This window comes from Arachis hypogaea, chromosome 16 (assembly GCF_003086295.3).
Source record: "Arachis hypogaea cultivar Tifrunner chromosome 16, arahy.Tifrunner.gnm2.J5K5, whole genome shotgun sequence".
NCBI classification, from domain to species: domain Eukaryota; kingdom Viridiplantae; phylum Streptophyta; class Magnoliopsida; order Fabales; family Fabaceae; genus Arachis; species Arachis hypogaea.
This window is the reverse complement of record NC_092051.1, coordinates 113,497,804-113,518,568: the sequence shown is the minus strand read 5'-3', so window position 1 is coordinate 113,518,568 and position 20,765 is coordinate 113,497,804. Positions and strand designations below refer to the sequence as shown.

At 38.4% G+C, this 20,765-nt stretch overlaps 1 protein-coding gene across 1 annotated transcript; it reads left to right on the top strand.

Annotated features, from left to right (window-relative positions):
* Window positions 1-18,577: 18,577 nt before the first annotated feature.
* On the top strand, window positions 18,578-20,474 carry LOC112754679 (calmodulin). Its single transcript, XM_025802389.2, has 2 exons — window positions 18,578-18,924; window positions 19,806-20,474. Exons 1-2 carry the CDS (start codon window positions 18,849-18,851, stop codon window positions 20,177-20,179), a joined length of 450 nt encoding a protein of 149 aa, XP_025658174.1. The 5' UTR covers window positions 18,578-18,848; the 3' UTR covers window positions 20,180-20,474.
* Window positions 20,475-20,765: the final 291 nt, after the last annotated feature.

The window sequence follows — 20,765 nt, the reverse complement described above, 5'->3', positions numbered from 1 at the left end:
AGAAAAATAAACTATGGCTTAATTGGAGATAAAATCAAAATAGATACTAATTACTACTATATGACTCCTAAGGTGAACTTCTCTAATGACACTATCACAGAGTTAAAGCAGAAATTGGAATTTAACAACCTTTGTTCTGGGAAATGGGTGTTCCTCTGATCCGTGGGGTGCTTGATTCTTCAAGAGATAACTTCTGGCGCTTCAATTCCCTTAAGTCACGCCCTTGCTCCTCTTGTTCTTTAAACATATAGGTCAGCATTTGACTGTGTTCCTTCTGTTCTTTTATTATTTGTTCCATAGCTTCCCGTATCTTGGTGACAGACGTCTCAAGATACTCCCAGTATTCAGATTGAGGGATTTCTGGGAGAAATTCCTGTGTTTTCTTCTTGGTGGGATCATCCTGTGCTTGTTGTTTTTCCATTGATGCTTTGGTGATTGGTTTCTCAACTGAGATATACTCAGTTATTCCCATCCTTACCCCGGCGTCCTTGCGGAGCAGAGAAATCACGCTTGGATAAGCCAACCTGGCCTCTTTAGAATTTTTGTTAGCAATTTTGTGGAATTCAGCTGAGATCAGCTGATGAACTTCCACTTCTTTTCCCATCATGATGCAATGGATCATCACTGCTCTTTTAACTGTGACTTCAGAACGGTTGCTAGTAGGCAGCAGAGAATGCCCAATGAAGTCCAGCCATCCTCTGGCGACTGGTTTGAGATCCTCTCTCTTGAGTTGATTTGGGACACCCTTTGTGTTGGTGGTCCACCTGGCTCCAGGTACATATGTCCTCTAGAATCTTATCTAGGCCCTTGTCTGTTCTCATCATTCTCCTGTTGAAGGAGTCTGGATCATCTTTCAGCTGAGGTAGCTTTAAGATCTCTCTGATCTTGTGAGGGATGGTATGAACAATCTTTTCTCTGACCATGGTCCGATATTCATAGAAAGCAGTTCCAGATAGTTTCTGCTTGTCAGTCTGCCACATATTAGCATAGAACTCCTGGACCATATTCCTTCCCACTTTCGTTTCAGGATTAGCTGGGACTTCCCAGTTCCTGATTCGAATTTGCTCTTGGATCTCTGGATATTCATCTTCTTTCAGATCGAATCTAACTTCCGGGATCACTGATCTCAGACCCATTATTTTGTTATAATGGTCTGAATGTTCTTTAGATAAGAACTTCCCTTGATTCCAAAGTGGTTTTGGAACGCTCTCTTTCTTGCCTCTTGGAGTGGGTTGTTTTTCTTTAGGAGCCATGATCTTAGTGATCGCGGATAAACACACCAAACTTAGAGGTTTGCTTGTCCTCAAGCAAAAGAAAAGAAAGGAGAGGGATAGAAGGAGAGCTAGGTGCAATTGTTGATGGAAGGGGAGAGAGGCCGAACCCAAATTTAAAGAGAGGGAGGGTGGGTTTTCGAAAAAAAAAAGATAAAGATATGATAAAAAAGATTGATTTGGAAAAGATAAGATAGAAGATATGATAAGAGAGGATATAGTTTAAAATTGAAAAGATATGAAAGATTTTTAAAAAAGATAGATCTAGATTTTGAAAAAGATAAAGTGGAGATTTTGAAAAAGATATTGATGAGTTGAAAAGATAGATTTGTTTTTTTAAAAAAAGATTTGAAAAGAGTTGGATTGAATTTGCAAAGAGGGTTTGTGCTTATGAATTAAGATATATTTGATATTTTTAAGGTAGGGTTTTTAGAAATTAGGGATTTTAAAAATCAGGGTTCTTAACATGTTTATGCAAGAAATCATGAAGTGAAGTATGAAAATCAAGATTAGAATGAAAAAATATGAAGAAAAATGAGTTTGCCTCCTCCCCATCATCCTGGCATTTGAACGCCCAAACACTGCCTGTTTTGGGCGTTCAACGCCCAAATGCTGTTCTCCTGGGCGTTCAACGCCCAGTTGTTGCCCTTTTCTGGCGTTGAACGCCAGATTGCTATCCTTACTGGCGTTCAGCGCCCACTGGCTGCCCCTTTTGGGCGCTGAACGCCCAAAATGGGCTCTTACTGGCGTTTTCTTGCCAGTGAGCTCTTTTTCTCTGTTTTGTGTGCGGATTCCTTCTGTAACCCTGTGAACTTATGCAATTGATTCTTTACCTTGTTATCAATGAACTCTATATAAACAAATAAAAATAAAAATAGAAATGGGGCAAAATGCTTGGAGGATTGATGCCCCATGGCTGGGTTGCCTCCCAGCAAGCGCTTCTTAATTGTCTTTTTTCTCCTGCTAATTTGGCATCAAAGTTTAGGAATCTGGTTGCCCAGTAGGCTTTATGTTCCAGTTCCACGGGCAGGTGACATGCCTTACCATACACAAGTTGGTATGGAGAGGTCCCTATAGGGGTCTTGAATGCTGTTCTATAAGCCCACAGAGCATCATCCAAGCTCCGTGCCCAATCCTTTCTACGGGTACTTACTGTCCGTTCTAGGATTCTCTTTAATTCTCTGTTAGAGGCTTCAGCTTGTGGATGATATGGAGTAGCCACCTTATGGCGAATTCCATACCGAACCATGGCAGAGTAAAGCTGTTTATTGCAGAAGTGACTGCCCCCAATCACTGATTAGTACTCTAGGGACACCAAACCTGCTAAAGATATATTTTTGGAGGAACTTCAGCACTGTTTTAGTATCATTGGTGGGTGTGGCAATGGCCTCAACCCATTTTGATACATAGTCAACTGCCACCAGAATATAAGTGTTTGAGTATGATGGTGGGAAAGGACCCATGAAGTCAATTCCCCATATGTCAAACAACTCAATTTCCAAGATTTCTTGTTGAGGCATGGCGTAACCATGAGGCAGATTACCAGCTCTTTGGCAACTGTCACAGTTACGTACAAACTCTCGGGAATCTTTATAGAGTGTGGGCCAATAGAAGCCACATTGGAGGACCTTGGTGGCTGTTCGCTCACCTCCGAAATGGCCTCCATATTGAGATCCATGGCAATGCCACAGGATCCTCTGTGCTTCTTCTCTAGGCACACACCTACGGATTATTCCGTCTGCACATCTCTTAAAGAGATAAGGTTCATCCCACAAGTAGTACTTTGCATCAGTAATTAATTTCTTCTTTTGTATCCTGTTGTACTCCTTGGGTATGAACCTTGCAGCTTTATAGTTTGCAATATCGGCAAACCATGGTGTTTCCTGAATGGCAAATAAATGCTCATCCGAAAAAGTCTCAGAGATCTCAAGAGAGGGGAGGGGCGTCACTTCTACTAGCTCTATCCGGGATAGATGATCAGCCATGATGAGCGGATATTTTATACGCTTTTTGGGGTTAATTTCATATAGTTTTTAGGATGTTTTAGTTAGTTTTTAGTCTAATTCTTTTAGTTTTTAGGAAAAATTCATATTTCTGGACTTTACTATGAGTTGTGTGTTTTTTTGTAATTTCAGGTATTTTTCTGGCTGAAATTGAGGAAGCTGAGCAAAAATCTGATTCAGGCTGAAAAAGGACTACTGATGCTGTTGGATTCTGACCTCCCTGCACTCAAAGTAGATTTTCTGGAGCTACAGAACTCGAAAAGGCGTGCTTCCAATTGCGTTTGAAAGTAGACATCCAGGGCTTTCCAGCAATATATAATAGTCCATACTTTGCACAAGGATAGACGACGTAAACTGGCGTTCAACGCCAGTTCTCTGCCCAATTCTGGCGTCCAGCGCCAGAAAAGGATCAAAAGCTGGAGTTCAACGCCAGAAATGGATCCAAACCTGGCGTTGAACGCCCAAAACAGCCTTATGCACGTGAATTTCTTAAGTCTCAGCCCCAGCACACACCAAGTGGGCCCCAGAAGTGGATTTCTGCACCATCTATCATAGTTTACTCATTTTCTGTAAACCTAGGCTACTAGTTTAGTATTTAAACAACTTTTAGAGACTTATTTTGTATCTCATGACATTTTAGATCTGAACTTTGTATTCTTTGATGGCATGAGTCTCTAAACTCCATTGTTGGGGGTGAGGAGCTCTGCTGTGTCTCGATGAAGTAATGCAAGTATTTCTGTTTTCCATTCAAACACGCTTGTTCCTATCTAAGATGTTCATTCGCGCTTAACTGTGATGAAGGTGATGATCCGTGACATTCATCACCTTCCTCAAACCATGAACGTGTGCCTGACAACCACCTCCGTTCTATATCCGATTGAATGAGTGTCTCTTAGATTCCTTAATCAGAATCTCCGTGGTATAAGCTAGAACTGATGGCGGCATTCATGAGAATCCAGAAAGTCTAAACCTTGTCTGTGGTATTCCGAGTAGGATTCAATGATCGAATGACTGTGACGAGCTTCAAACTCGCGAGTGCTGGGCGTTAGTGACAAACGCAAAAGGATGAAGAATCCTATTCCAGTATGATCGAGAACCGACAGATGATTAGCCGTGCTGTGACAGAGCATGTGAGCATATTCTTCACTGAGAGGATGGGATGTAGCCATTGACGACGGTGATCCCCTACATACAGCTTGCCATAGGAGGACGTGCGTGCGTGAATTAGAAGACAGAGGAAAGCAGATATTCAGAAGACAAAGCATCTCCAAAACTCCAACATATTCTCCATTACTGCATAACAAGTAACCTTTAATTTATGCTCTCTTGGTTATTCGCAATTCAACTGATAAACATATTTGACTTCCTGACTAAGATTTACAAGATAACCATAGATTGCTTCAAACCAACAATCTCCGTGGGATTCGACCCTTACTCACGTAAGGTATTACTTGGACGACCCAGTGCACTTGCTGGTTAGTGGTACGAGTTGGGAAAAGTGTGATTCACAATTCGTGCACCAAGCCACTTGGTTCTCTGTCCCTTTTCTGTCTCTTATTTCTATATCAAACTCTTGCAGAAGCAACACCCATCTGATAAGCCTGGGTTTTGAATCCTGCTTTGTGAGTAGATATTTAAGAGCAGCATGATCAGTATACACAATCACTTTTGATCCTACTAAGTATGATCTGAACTTGTCAATGGCGTAAACCACTGCAAGTAATTCTTTTTCTATGGTTGTGTAATTTTTCTGGGCATCATTTAGAACGCGACTAGCGTAATAAATGACGTGCAGAAGCTTGTCATGCCTCTGTCCCAACACTGCACCAATGGCGTGATCACTGGCATCACACATTAGCTCAAATGGTAATGTCCAGTCTGGTGCAGAAATAATTGGTGCTGTGATGAGCTTAGCTTTCAGCGTTTCAAACGCCTGTAGGCACTCTGTGTCAAACACAAATGGCGTGTCAGCAGCTAGCAGATTGCTTAGAGGTTTTGCAATTTTTGAAAAATCCTTTATAAACCTCCTATAGAATCCTGCATGCCCCAGAAAGCTTCTGATTGCCTTAACATTGGCAGGTGGTGGTAATTTTTCAATTACCTCTATTTTTGCTTGATCCACCTCTATTCCCTTGTTTGAGATTTTATGCTCAAGAACAATCTCTTCAGTCACCATGAAGTGACATTTTTCCCAGTTTAAAACTAGGTTGGTCTCTTGGCATCTTTTCAGAACAAGTTTCAGGTGATCAAGACAGGAGCTGAATGAGTCTCCATATACTGAGAAGTCATCCATGAAGACTTCCAGATATTTTTCCACCATATCAGAGAAAATAGAGAGCATGCATCTCTGGAAGGTTGCAGGCGCATTACACAGCCCAAATGGCATCCTTCTATAAGCAAACACTCCAGATGGACATGTGAATGCTGTTTTCTCTTGATCCTAAGGATCTACTGCAATCTGGTTATAGCTTGAGTAGCCGTCCAAAAAGCAGTAATAATCATGACCTGCTAGTCTTTCTAGCATCTGGTCTATGAATGGTAAAGGAAAATGATCCTTTCTGGTGGCTGTATTGAGCCTTCTGTAGTCAATACACATGCGCCACCCTGTAACTGTTCTTGTAGGAACCAGTTCATTTTTTTCATTATGAATCACTATCATGCCTCCCTTTTTTGGGACGACTTGGACAGGGCTCACCCAGGGGCTATCAGAAATGGGATAAATAATCCCAGCCTCTAGTAGTTTGGTGACCTCTTTCTGCACCACTTCTTTCATGGCTGGATTTAGCCGCCTCTGTGGTTGAACCACTGGTTTAGCATTATCCTCCAATAAGATTTTGTGCATGCATCTAGCTGGGCTTATGCCCTTAAGGTCACCTATGGACCACCCAAGAGCTGTCTTGTGTGTCCTTAGCACTTGAATAAGTGCTTCCTCTTCCTGTGAATTTAAGGCAGAGCTTATGATCACTGGAAAAGTGTCACCTTCTCCCAGAAATGCATATTTCAAGGATGGTGGTAGTGGCTTGAGCTCGGGTTTAGGAGGTTTTTCTTCTTCCAGAAGAATTTTCAGAGGCTCTTTCATGTCCTCTGAATCCTCTAAATCAGGTTGAACATCTTTAAAGATATTTTCCAACTCTGATTCGATACTCTCAGCCATGTTGATCTCTTCTACCAAAGAGTCAATAAGATCAACTTTCATGCAGTCTTTTGATGTGTCAGGATGCTGCATGGCTTTGACAGCGTTCAACTTAAACTCATCATCATTGACTCTCAGGGTTATTTCCCCCTGTTGGACGTCAATGAGGGATCGTCCAGTTGCTAGGAAGGGTCTTCCTAGAATGAGAGTAGCACTCTTGTGCTCCTCCATTTCCAGCACAACAAAGTCAGTGGGAAAGGCGAATGGCCCAACTCTGACAATCATGTCTTCAATCACGCCTGATGGGTATTTAGTGGAGCCATCAGCAAGTTGGAGACATATCCGGGTTGGTTTAACTTCTTCAGTTAAGCCAAGCTTTCTGATAGTGGATGCAAGTATTAGGTTGATGCTTGCTCCAAGATCGCATAAAGCTGTCTTGGTGCATTAACCTTCTAATATGCATGGTATCAAAAAACTTCCAGGGTCTTTAAGCTTCTCAGGAAAGCTTTTCAGAATGACCGCACTGCATTCTTCAGTGAGGAGAACTCTTTCTGTTTCTCTCCAATCCTTTTTATGACTCAAGATCTCTTTCATGAACTTGGCATAAGAAGGTATTTACTCAAGTGCTTCTGCAAATGGAATCTTTATTTCAAGAGTCCTGAGATAATCTGCAAAGCGAGCAAATTGCTTATCCTGCTCCTCTTTCCGGAGTTTTTGAGGATAAGGTATCTTGGCTTTATATTCTTCAACCTTAGTTGATGTAGGTTTATTGCTTACAGAAGTGGTTGAAGAAGCCTTTTTAGAGGGGTTGCTTTCAGCATTTGTGTGTGTCTGATCCCTCACTGGCAATTGAATGCCAGAGTTAGAGACTGGAGTGACGTTAGATGCCAACTCCTTGTCTGTTCCTGGCGTCTGAACGCCAGAAATGTGCCCATTTTGGGCGTTCAGCGCCAGATCTTGCCCATTTTGGGCGTTCAACACCAGATCCTTGCCTATTTCTGGCGTTGAACGCCAGTCCTGCCTTGTTTCTGGCGTTGAACGCCAGTCCTGAGCATGGTCTGGGCGTTCAGCGCCAGCCTTCCACCAAATTTCTGGCGTTTTAGTTCCAGAATTACTTTTCCCTGGGCTCTTACTGTCCTCAGGTGAATTTTGGGTGGTTTGCTCATTTCTTAGCTTTTTGCTGCCTTGAGGTGGGGTATTTAATGTTTTCCCATTTCTTAGTTGAACTGCTTGGCATTCTTCTGTTATTTGCCTTGACAGCTGCTGCTTTGTTTGCTTAAACTGTTCGTCCATATGTATATTAGCCATCCTTGTCTCTTGTAGTCTATCTTTGAATTCGGCTAACTGCTTTGTTAGAAAGTCCAATTGCTGATTGAATTCAGCAGCTTGTTTTACAGAACTGAGTTCAGCAGTTGCTGTTTTAACCTCTTCTTTCATGGAAGGGTCACTGCTTAGGTACAGATGCTGATTCCTGGCAACTGTATCAATGAGCTCTTGAGCTTCTTCAATTGTCTTTCTCATGTGGATAGATCCACCAGCTGAGTAATCCAAAGACATCTGAGCTCCTTCTGCAAGCCCATAATAGAAGATATCTAACTGAACCCACTCTGAAAATATTTCAGAGGGGCATTTTCGTAGCATCTCTCTGTATCTCTCCCAGGCATCATAAAGAGATTCATTATCTCCTTGTTTGAAGCCTTGGATGTCCAGCCTTAGCTGTGTCATCCGTTTTGGGGGAAAGTATTGATTCAGGAATTTTTCTGTCAGCTGTTTCCATGTCCTTATGCTGGCCTTAGGTTGGTTATTCAACCACCTCTTAGCTTGATCTTTTACAGCAAATGGAAACAGTAATAGTCTGTAGACATCCTGATCTATTTCTTTATCATGTACTGTGTCAGCAATCTGTAGAAACTGTGCCAGAAACTCTGTAGGTTCTTCCTGAGGAAGACCGGAATACTGGCAACTTTGCTGCACCATGATAATGAGCTGAGGATTCAACTCAAAGCTACTGACTCCAATGGAGGGTATGCAGATGCTACTCCCATATGAAGCAGTAGAGGGGTTAGAATATGACCCCAGAGTCCTCCTGGACTGTTCATTTCCGCTTAGGTCCATGATGGAGAAATGGAGATTATGTAAAATAGAGAAAATATTTTATTTATTTATTTATTTATTTATTTCGAAAATAAAATAAATTAATAAAATAGAAAAAAATAGGTGAAGATTTTCGAAAAAATGAGGGGAGAGAAAGTGGTAAGGAAGTTTTGAAAAAGATATGATTTGGAAAAGATTTTAAATTTTGAAAAAAAATATGAATTTTTTTTTTAAATAATTTTCGAAAATTTGTTTTAAAATTAGTGAGAAAAGATATTTTTGAATTTAGTGAGGAAAGAGAAAAATAATAAAATAGCGCAAGATTTAAAAATTTTTTAGATCTAATGCTCCTTGTTTTCGAAAAATTTGGCGGGAAAACACCAAGGAACACCAAACTTAAAATTTTAAGATCAAGACACAAGAAAAACTCAAGAACACTTTGAAGACTCACAAGAACACAAGAACATGAAAAAGGAACACCAAACTTAAAATTTTCGAAAATCAAAGGGAAATCAACTAGAAAACACCAAACTTAAAGTTTGGCACAAAATTTAATAGAGAAAATATTATTTTTGAAAAAGATTTTAAAAAGAGTGTACCAAACTGCCACGGACTTAGACCAACGCTCTAGCCAATTGGGCAGTAAATGTAACACTTGTTTTGAAGAATGATATTTTTAATTAAGAACAATAATAAGAGACTCTAAACCAAAAAGAAAAATTTTTCCTAATCTAAGTAACAAAATAAACCGTCAAGTGTTCAAACACGAACAATCCCCAGCAACGGCGCCAAAAACTTGGTGCACGAATTGTGAATCACACTTTTCACAACTCGTACCACTAACCAGCAAGTGCACTGGGTCGTCCAAGTAATACCTTACGTGAGTAAGGGTCGAATCCCACGGAGATTGTTGGTTTGAAGCAATCTATGGTTATCTTGCAATTCTTAGTCAGGAAGTCAATTGTATTTATCAGTTGAATTGCGAATAAACAAGAGAGCATGGGTTAAAGGTTACTTGTTATGCAGTAATGGAGAATATGTTGGAGTTTTGGAGATGCTTTGTCTTCTGAATCTCTGCTTTTCTTTGTCCTCTGATTCACACACGCACGTTCTTCTATGGCAAGCTGTGTGTTGGGGCATCACCGTTGTCAATGGTTACATCCCCTCCTCTTGTGAAAATGGTCCAAATGCTCTGTCACAGCACGGCTAATCATCTGAGGTTCCCGATCATGCTGGAATAGGATTCACCCTCCTTTTGCGTCTATCACTACGCCCAGCACTCGCGAGTTTGAAGCTCGTCTCAGTCATTCAATCCCTGAATCCTACTCGGAATACCACAGACAAGGTTTAGACTTTCCGGATTCTCATGAATGCCGCCATCAATCTAGCTTATACCACGGAGATCCTGATTAAGGAATCTAAGAGATATTCATTCAATCTGATATAGAACGGAGGTGATTGTCAGACACACGTTCGTGGATTGAGAAAGGTGATGAGTGTCACTGATTATCACCTTCTCCATAGTTAGGCGCGAATGGATATCTTAGATAGAAACACGCATGTTTGAATAGAAAACAGAAATACTTGCATTAATTCATTGAGACACAGCAGAGCTCCTCACCCCCAACAATGGAGTTTAGAGACTCATGCCGTCAAAGAGTACAAAGTTCAAGTCTAAAATGTCATGAGATACAAAGTAAGTCTCTAAAAGTTGTTTAAATACTAAACTAGTAGCCTAGGTTTACAAAAAATGAGTAAACTATGATGGGTGGTGCAGAGATCCACTTCTGGGGCCCACTTGGTGTGTGCTGGGGCTGAGACTTAAACAATTCACGTGCATAGGCTGTTTTGGGCGTTCAACGCCAGGTTTGGATCCATTTCTGGCGTTGAACTCCAACTTTTAATCCTTTTCTGGCGCTGGACGCCGGAATTGGGCAGAGAACTGGTGTTGAACGCCAATTTACGTCATCTATCCTTGAGCAAAGTATAAACTATTATATATTGCTGGAAAGCCCTGGATGTCTACTTTCTAACGCAATTGGAAGCGCGCCATTTTGAGTTCTGTAGCTCCAGAAAATCCACTTTGAGTGCAGGGAGGTCAGAATCCAACAGCATCAGCAGTCCTTTTTCAGCCTGAATCAGATTTTTGCTCAGCTCCCTCAATTTCAGCCAGAAAAATACGTGAAATTACAGAAAAATACACAACTCATAGTAAAGTCCAGAAATATGAATTTTTCCTAAAAACTAATGGAAATAGACTAAAAACTAACTAGAATATACTAAAAACTATATGAAATTAACCCCAAAAAGCGTATAAAATATCCGCCCATCACAACTTCAACGGAGGTAGTGACTCTTCTCAATATCCAAAGCAAAAGCATCAAAATCATAAAAACTAGAACTATGAATGTGAAGAAAAACCTAGAGGAAGAGTGATTTCTCTCTAAGATTCCAATCTAAAACTAAAAACTATGCGAATGAGAATGTGTGTTGAGTCTCTGCTTGTCCCCTGGCTCTAGTCTATGTTTCTGGGCCAAAAACTGGGTCCAAACTTGGCCCAAAATCGCCCCCAGTGTTTTCTGCGATTTCTACAGGTAACACATGTCACGCGTACGCGTCAGTCACGCGTACGTGTCGCTGGTCATTTTTGCGTACGCGTCAGGCACGCGCACGCATCATTGTCGAACTCCAATTCACACGCACGCGTGAGCCATGCGTGCGCGTCACTTCTCGCTGGTTATCTCATTTGTTTCTTGTGCTCCTTCCATTTTTTGCAAGCTTCCTCTCCATCCTCTAAGCCATTCCTACCCTATAAAGCCTGAAAACACTTAACGCACAGATTATGGCATCGAATGGTATAAAGGGGAGTTAAAAATATACAATTAAAGGCTCAGAAAGCAAGTTTTGAATCATATAACAAAATTGGAAAGAAATTGTAAAATCATGCAAATTGTATGAATAAGTGTGCAAAGACTTGATAAAACCACTCAATTGAGCACAAGATAAACCATAAAATAGTGGTTTATCAAGGACTTATGCATGCTGCAAGCCCATTGTTGGGTGAATAACAAAGTAAGTAAAACAGACTAAATTGTGCATTTTTAATATATATTGTTTCTTAAAAAGGTAGCATAATGATAAAATGAACATTCACCATGCTGATCGTTCAATGGATGTGTTACACATTTAACGACTCGGCATCAGCACAATTCAAGCGTGACTTCTACTACGTTTCTTCAGGGATTTTGATATGCATACTATAGTGGACTTTTAGTGTTTAAAATTTGTGCGAGCATACCCAACAGTGTTGTTTTAATAGGAAACAATTATACACAAGAGGAATTTAGATTCTTTTTGGGAGGGACCAACTCTTAGTTATGTGGGTTTGGGTCCTCATTTCAATACCGATACCAGATATTTTGACAAGGTAGAGACTTCAAAGAGACAATGGATAAGTCAATCTGCTAGTTGACTAAAAACTGTATGTTTCTTTTCTCTTATTTTAGATGTTTGATTACATGAATTAAACTGACCCTTGCAAGTTACTAGTTCTATCTGATCTGTTCAGTTTCTCACGATCATGTGAGGCAATGTCCTTATTTTGTTGTGCGAGCTATCATATTTTGTATATTTTGATATGTGTGTTTTTCATCACAGTGGTTTTTCCACGTCTATCGTTATGGTCATTGGTGGCTGTATGCCTTTAAGGTCGCATGAAAGAGGTTATTGGCACTAGAACGTCTATCGTTATGGTCATTGATGGCTGTATACGGTAAGAATATATGACCCACATACCATACATCAATCATTAAACTTGTAACATACAATAGCGATCCAAATATACCTGCTTTTCAGGCGAAACTTATTAAAGATGTTGGTAAAGTGTCAATAAACTTATTTGTACAAGTCGACGGAGAATGGCCTGCCTTGTGCATATGCTAGCATCCCCAAATAACCAAACCGGTGAGTTGCATCAAAACTTATCAATAAACTTATTTGTAATTCACTTGATATCCCTACTTAGTCTCGTGATAAAACATAATCTTTCTATACATGTAGTTGTGATTGTAAGGTCTACATCATAAAACTGATGGAGTGCTGGAGTGAAGCCAAAGATCTACTGTGTTGGGACCAAGTCAATTTAAAAATCCTATTACAATTAATGTTTACATCTTTCAAACTAATTGCTTTTTCGCTTCTAAAACTCTCGCTAACAACCGATTCTGCCATTCAGGACATCCTGAAGGAATTCTGAAAGAAAATAATGCTCGAAATAGTTATGGGTCTTAAGATTTCACTCATTGAGCAAGCTCTGAGGCGGTGGACGATCATCCTGTATGCCACAACCAGCCGAGAAACAAACGTAAGGAGATGACAACCCCCTTCGCAGCGCCGAGCACGAAGACCATACTGTATTGGGCGAGGTTACCTACAAAAAATCCAAGTAAGGGGGAAGACAACAGAAGAAGAAAGATGCCTAGAAAATTCATGATAATGTATACATGTGATGCTATCACTGTTTGAGACACTTTTGATACTGTTTCGAGAGTTTTCTTGTGTTAGATTTGTGGGTGTTTATAATTCTTTAAGGTTTTTAATGTCTTTTCTTTTTTAAGTCATACACAACATGTTTTTGTGCAGGTAGTTGAATATTTTTGTGAATATCTGCTGGATGTAGCTTCTGTTAGGCATCAACATGTTTCTTTTGTATACTGAATGGATGTTTCTTTATATTCGAGTTTTCCTGTGTTAAGCAGTTGTGGATGTCTTTATTTCTTTAAGAAGTGAATGGCTTTTCTTTTTTTACACATTCCTTAGCAGGTTTCTTAGTGTATGTACCATATTGTTTTTGCCAAAATATAAGTGAATTTACGTTCTGTTAAACAGCAGCATGTTTTGTTTTCTTACTAAATGGAAGGTTCTTTATGTATCTTACTAAATGGATGTTTCATTAACAAAAAACCATGTAAGTGACATAGCAATTAGCTATCCCACGTAAGTGAACAGCAAACCAACAACACAAGTAACATTGCACGCATGTTAGTCAAAAAACCACGCTATCCAACTAAAGAAGGGAAATCACCCACACAAAATACATGTACAACCCAACCATAGAAACACTAGCTATGCCCAAAAAGGTTTAACAGGGACACAAATCTGCCACTATTTGATACATTCTAACTAGTAGCATCATCGTATCCTTTTTTTCCAAATGCATCGTAATCATTATCTCTCTGAAGGTCAACAACATCATGAAAAAAATGCACAAAAACAAAAAATAATACATATGAAATCAACAACACTATCTCAACAAATGATCAAATATACCTCGGTCTAGAACATACTAGATACGAATTTCTCTTTTTTTCTCATAGATTTCTTAATTGACTTGTCCAACTCTGCTCCAAGCCTCTTATTCTTCGGCCGACCTTTAGTTGCAACTCTTGAAGGGCCCTACATGTCACACCAACACCTCCTGCGCTCTGTGTGGGCATGCTATTCTGAGTCGTAGCAACAGTTTTGGAATGCATGATAGCGCGATCTTGGACTTTGCATCCCAAAAAGCCGATCAGAATTTCGCTGCTTCCTCATCACAAGTAACGAATTCTTGAGCAACATTATAGAACTCTAAACACAGACCCCTGAACAAGATGTGGCTTTCATCAGAATGATCCACATCATGACTACTCTTAATGTAGGTGTGCTTGTATAGTACATTATTACTCCATCGAGAAAGAACATATCAGCTTGGTACTTTATCAACTATGTAGTATGACAACATAGCAAGGGTGTGGCAACACAATATACGAGTGGATTCAAACATGTTGCACTCGCCCCAAACCTCGTGAGTTAAAGGGTCACAATCAACTCTGTATGTACGCACATGGTCTTCTCCTAAACTATCTTCTACTCGTCTGCTTTCACAGAAATAGAATCACCTTGGTGTTCATTTGACCGAATAACGCAATCAGATTTTTTCCTTAACTCCAGTTGAATATCCCTGAACATATTACTGGTGTATTTCTGCTGAAATTGTCTCTCGATTGCAGTGCTCGATACATCTGTGATGACTCCTTTTGAATCCGCAGCATCATCTTCCAGCTCCTTCTGCTCCTTGTTCCCAAGTACATTGTCGTATTCATGGACAAAATGAACCAAACTACTCTTGCAATGTAGAAATCCCCCGAAAATATGTGCATACTTTTACTCCTTTGAAACTCCTCATACCAGCCTAAAATTCACCCCTAAAAAAATATTGGAACCCACATTCGTCAATTGTCATAAAGGTCTACACTAAAACAACTCAGAAAAGATTTACACTTAGACACAATCAGATAACCACATTCGTATATCCTAGAATAAAAAAGATATGAGAAACAAAAATAGAAAAATATCCAGTTTACGAATGGAAAAAACATTCATTTCTTCTTAAAAGAAACATTCATTAATAAGATAAAAAGAAAGTAGCGACTACACTCCTAATATAAAACAACAACCAAGATATAACATAAAATATCCCATAACTAAATAAAGAAACATGCAAGAACTCAATAAACTATAAGCAACAAATAAACATGAAGTAAGTTAACGATGACGAACCTGATAACCATCTGTTGTGACCTAAGTCGAAATCTTTGATGAATTCATCCCAATCAACATCAAATGAGTCCACAGAAGGAGAATTCCACACAATGTCGCTCATCTTAGAATTCAATTCTCTGTATCGAGCGTAACCACCGAGCTTTATAGGTGTCTTCTTCAGGATATGCCTGATGTACCATCGGTGGCGAGTATTTGCTAGGACCTTCCTATTAGCACCAAACATGACCTTGCACTGGTCCGTGATAATCCCCGTGGTGCAGTTTCCACGCATCTCACCCATTGTGTGAATACTTACTCAAAACTAGGGATCTCGGCGTTAACCAAGAAGAGTAGACTTTCCATGGTGGTTGACACCAACAAAGGATGCAAACGGTAGTCCATACCTGCAAAAACACCAGCCACAATTACGAATGCAAAACATTCAAAACATAGTATCTTTCATAATTGACCCATAAGTACATACACCTTTCAAATGACACCACATCTCCATAATATTCATACGAAGCCTTGCACCTTGGATCTACCCAGAGTGCGCTCCTGAACTTGTTAGCATCATCAACATCTATCGCATAAAGAAGTTTAGGTTGATCTCTTTTATTCGCACGAAATAATTCAGCATCTCCTAAAATCCTCATTCTCGTTGGCACAACACAGTTGCTTGTGATGTAATTCCTGGCATCCTTTTCTAAAATACTCAAGTTCGAAGACCCACCAGCCTCATTAGCCAGTGCAAGGTATGTCTTGTTGGGTCTTATGACAGTCACGTCGTTATCCGAAATCACACACTTAGCATACATGGTCAACTCCCTGTACTTATAATAGTGGACCAATTTCTTAGCAGAACAATGGTGGGAATGCCTCAATTCTAATCTCGACACCATCCAACTTTCCTTCTCCCTATCCACCATGACATATATCCTTACTCTGCATCTCGTGGCTATTATTCTATTTATCCAAGATGCTGCTTTCACCCGAGACTCCTGATAACCTTCTCGATTGCAATGAAGTGATTGATTAATGGGTATCTTGAAATCCTTCCTCGTCTTCTCAAAATTTGTGTTCCTGACTTTAGTTATGAACCCAATTTTCTTTGCATAATTTGCATAAAACTTATGTGTCAGAGGCAACGAATCAAAACACATTTCTATGCTTAGGATTTCGTCTTTACTGATCCCACTATGATTCATCAACTGTAAACTAATTGACAAAACCAAAGATTTAATGGCACTACCAATTAAAACTAGCCTAAAATCACTCATTATCTAGTATTAACAACAACAAAGTAGAATTCAAGCCTCATGACTCAATTCCAACTCATCATTTTTCAGCAAAATCACATCCGTAACTTCGTTGACCTTCAATCAAGCACACCCAAAAAAACCTTTATCAACTTACGATTATTAATATATAACAATCTACTTCGTAAAAAAAAATAAAAAACAGTACAAACACATATGGAAGTTGAGAAAATAGTTATTCAAAGATTTATACCAAGAGATATCCACTTATACCAGAATATAAACATACGTTAACTAAATTAAAACAAAAAAATACATTAGTTGAAAAGAGTTTAACTCACTTTAATAGAAAAAAAGTTATTAATTAACAAGGACAAAGAAAAAATCCAACTGCGTAATGAACAAAATAGGTAATATATTCAAGAAAAGAAAAACTTCTTCATTAATCTCTCAGTTAACAACAATACCATATCAGAAACATCCAAATAATTGAAAAAAAAACATCCAGTTAGCATACATAAGAAACATTCACATAACATATTGTCATATAATCCACTTGAATACAAAAAAAATAAAAAAAAAATAAACCCAAAACAGCCACCCTCTCCCCCAACGTACATTGGCCCCTGTTGAATAGCAACATCACTCACACTCAAATGTTCATTACCTTCCGTTGAATTATTATCACCCACATCAAACAATATGCTATTCAATCCTCCTTCCGAAATTGAATGTTCCATGGACAATACTCTCTACCGGAAACCTTGCACTGTGACGGCAGCTTCTTTGTGTACAACAGCTCGGCATGATGGCCTTTGCGGCGGAACGGCGACGTGATCGGACAATGAACAACACTCGCACCACGCTCACGAACGACAACGCTAATGGTAGCACGAACGGCGGAGCACCGAGGAGGCAACGACGCAGTGGTTATGGTGTTGAGATCGTCGGCGCAGTAGATTAGTGCCAACAAGCGCTCAATGCTGGGAAGAAGATGGTGATGTAATAGAGACCGTGATAGACGTTATTCATGCGTGGTGTTATTACCTAATTTTTCAAAATCTATAATTAATGTCAATTATTCAAATTATAATTTGTTAAAATAAATTAAAATTATTATAATCAATTAAGTTGTTCAAGTTCGCTGATTAAAAAGTTGATTTCTTATGCTTTTTCTTTGAATAAACTACTTGAATTACACTATAACTACATTAATTATGGTGTAATTTGGTGGTTAGTGTGTAAGCTAGCTTCTTACCAAAATATCTTTTATTATTTAGTATTTACAATTTATCTAAATAAATTATTAGGAAATTGATTTAGTTTTAATATATTTTATAAGTATGTACGATTATGTGAAAAATATTTGATTAAATTTACTTCTTCAAGAATAATTAGAGGTGTATTCATTTTTCCTTTTTTAAAAGAAGAATGGTTACATATTTTTTTTTCCTGGTGCAATTCGCACCCCTTTGAAACTATATATTATTCCACATGATATAATTGATTTGAGATTATTTTAATTTTATCACATTCTTTAATTTGTTCTAAAGTTGGTGATAATTTTGAGGTAAACTACTAAAAATGTATTCGAATTTTTTTAGTACGGAAAAAAATATTTTAAAATTTTGTTATTGATAAATATCTTCAAATAATCAAAGAATGTATCAAAAATATTCTTCTATAAAAAAATCTATTCTATTAACTTAAAGATACAGCATGACTCACTTGATAATGCAAAAGTCTCACTTGTCACATAAAAAATTTTATTTACCATAACAGTTTTTTACGTTGATGTAGAACGTCTTGATTTATTACGGGTGTGTATTTTTATTATGTTTTTTGATAATTTAAATATATTTTGTCAATAATAAAATTTAAAAATATTTTGTTGGCTCTAAAATAATTTAAATGCATTTTTAGTAGTTTAACTTAATTTTGATATTGTTGTCTAACGAAATATGTATAAATAATTCATTTAAGGATTATTTATGCGAATAATATTGTAATGTAATTTTATTTTCTAATAATGATAAAATGCGTGCCAAATTTAAGGATTAATTTTTTTTTTTTTTCCTTCTGAAAGGTGTACGTAAATAGAGTTACACTAGACAATTAAAAATTGTTTGAGGCTGAAATATTTAACTTAAGAAGGGAACATATGGTGAATTCATAGGTTAAAGATTTGATTTACTACAAGTATTATTTTGTGAGAAATCCAGACGACGTTTGAATGGTCAAATAAACAAACAAGTCAAATTTATTTATTTATGGTAAAGATTAAGAGTGGAATCAGTGTTGATTAATGGCATCGACATATTAAGAAGGGAGGATTTGTCGGACCCAGTTTGAAAGCCCTTCGTACGTTTTCTTCCCTTCGCTTTTCTTTCTCACGCGCCCCACACACTCTTTCTTCGGACAAACAACAAAGAAAGAAAACAAACACAGAAAAAAAAATCATCAACTCCAAAGAAAAGAAAGAAAAAAGAAACGAGAGAAACTCACAATGGCAGATCAACTCACCGATGAACAGATCTCTGAATTCAAGGAAGCCTTCAGCTTGTTCGATAAGGACGGCGATGGTTCCTTCTCTCTTCCCCTTCTCTCTTATTCTTAGATCTATCGTTAATTTATTCCTTAGATCTCTTCTTCAACTTTGATTTTCTTTTCTGTGGATGTGCCTTTCCTAATTTTACGTTTGTTAGTGTATTGATCAATTTATAAAGATTTATTTATAATTAGAACATAGTATGATAGCAATTGAAAGAGAATTTCAAGTTATGATTCATGTTTGGAGTATGCGATTTGTTGATGTCTCAGCCCAACCCACCTGGAAATTACATTCTAGGGCATCTGTTTGGGAAATTCGAGTATGAAAAGCTATTCTTAGAACTAAATAATTTGATAATATAAGCCACTGTGAGCGAGTTAGGGATGAGCAATTTTTCGGGTAGTTTGAACGAAATCATGGACAATACATAGGTTATTTATATTGTTCCTTGTGATAAGATTTAATTATTTTTTGAAAGAATGGAAGCAGCAAGGATCAAATTCAAGATCTCTTTGTCATAATAGCTCCCGGTATCATGTTATAAAGTAATATGGACTTTCTTTCTCAAACATAAGTTATTGGGTAAAAGCCCTACCTCTAATGGTGAATTACTTAGTGATCATGTGCTGAATTTTGATTTGGAGTGCTACAATATGAAAGAAAGTGTACCAAATCTTGAACTATATGGTAATATGGCAATATGTAGAATGAAAAAATTGCTGACCCAAAGCATGTTCATTGGATGGACAAGTTGGCCCATGTTCAGATTTTCATCTGGAATTGATGCTTTTATTCGAATCATGGTTCCGAGAATTTTAAACAGACAACCAAATATGCTATAAGTTGTGTTTTCAACTGTAGATTGTTAGCATGACTGGGACATTCTTGTTTGATTTGAACATGGTGTTACAGGTTGCATCACGACCAAGGAGCTTGGAACTGTTATGCGGTCACTAGGACAGAACCCAACCGAGGCAGAGCTCCAAGACATGATCAATGAAGTAGATGCCGATGGCAACGGCACCATTGACTTCCCCGAGTTTCTAAACCTTATGGCCAGGAAGATGAAGGACACTGATTCTGAGGAGGAGCTGAAGGAGGCATTCCGCGTCTTTGACAAGGATCAAAACGGGTTCATTTCTGCTGCTGAGCTCCGCCACGTGATGACCAACCTTGGTGAGAAGCTCACTGATGAAGAAGTCGATGAGATGATCCGCGAGGCTGATGTTGATGGTGACGGCCAAATAAACTATGAAGAGTTTGTTAAGGTGATGATGGCTAAGTAATCACAAACTCTTCCACCACAAACTGAATGAAATATGGTTATTTAAAAAGAAAAAAAGAAAAGGCAAAAAGAAAGATTTAGGACAAGGTTGACTTGTATAACAGTACACCAAATCCTAGGCTCCTAGCTCAATGTCTTGTTTCTTCATTTTTATTTGGTTGGTTCTGAGTTCAGCAATTTATGACATTTTTGTGGTAAATGTGCTGCTAATGGTTGTGATGGAATTGATGTATTTGTAGTTTGTTTTGTGACTGTATCCCACGTTTTAATGTTTATTTTCAAGTCGCTTTAGACCACTCCTCAGTTTTGGTGTCTCTATGGAACTATGCTCCTTTGTGAATGCAATCTTTAATGCTGATCAAGGTCAAATCTCACATGACTATGAATATGTTCCATTTATGTTTGGGATTGAGGATATTGTTGTCACCAAATACAGAGAATCAGGTATCCCATAGCCATGATTCAGTAGCATTGCATGAATCATGGCTAGTTGATGGAGAATGGATCATCCAAATTTGGGTCTTAGAAATTCTTCTTTTGGTTTTATGTTTCATTTAAAAATAATCGACCAAAGTTGATAATCTCGC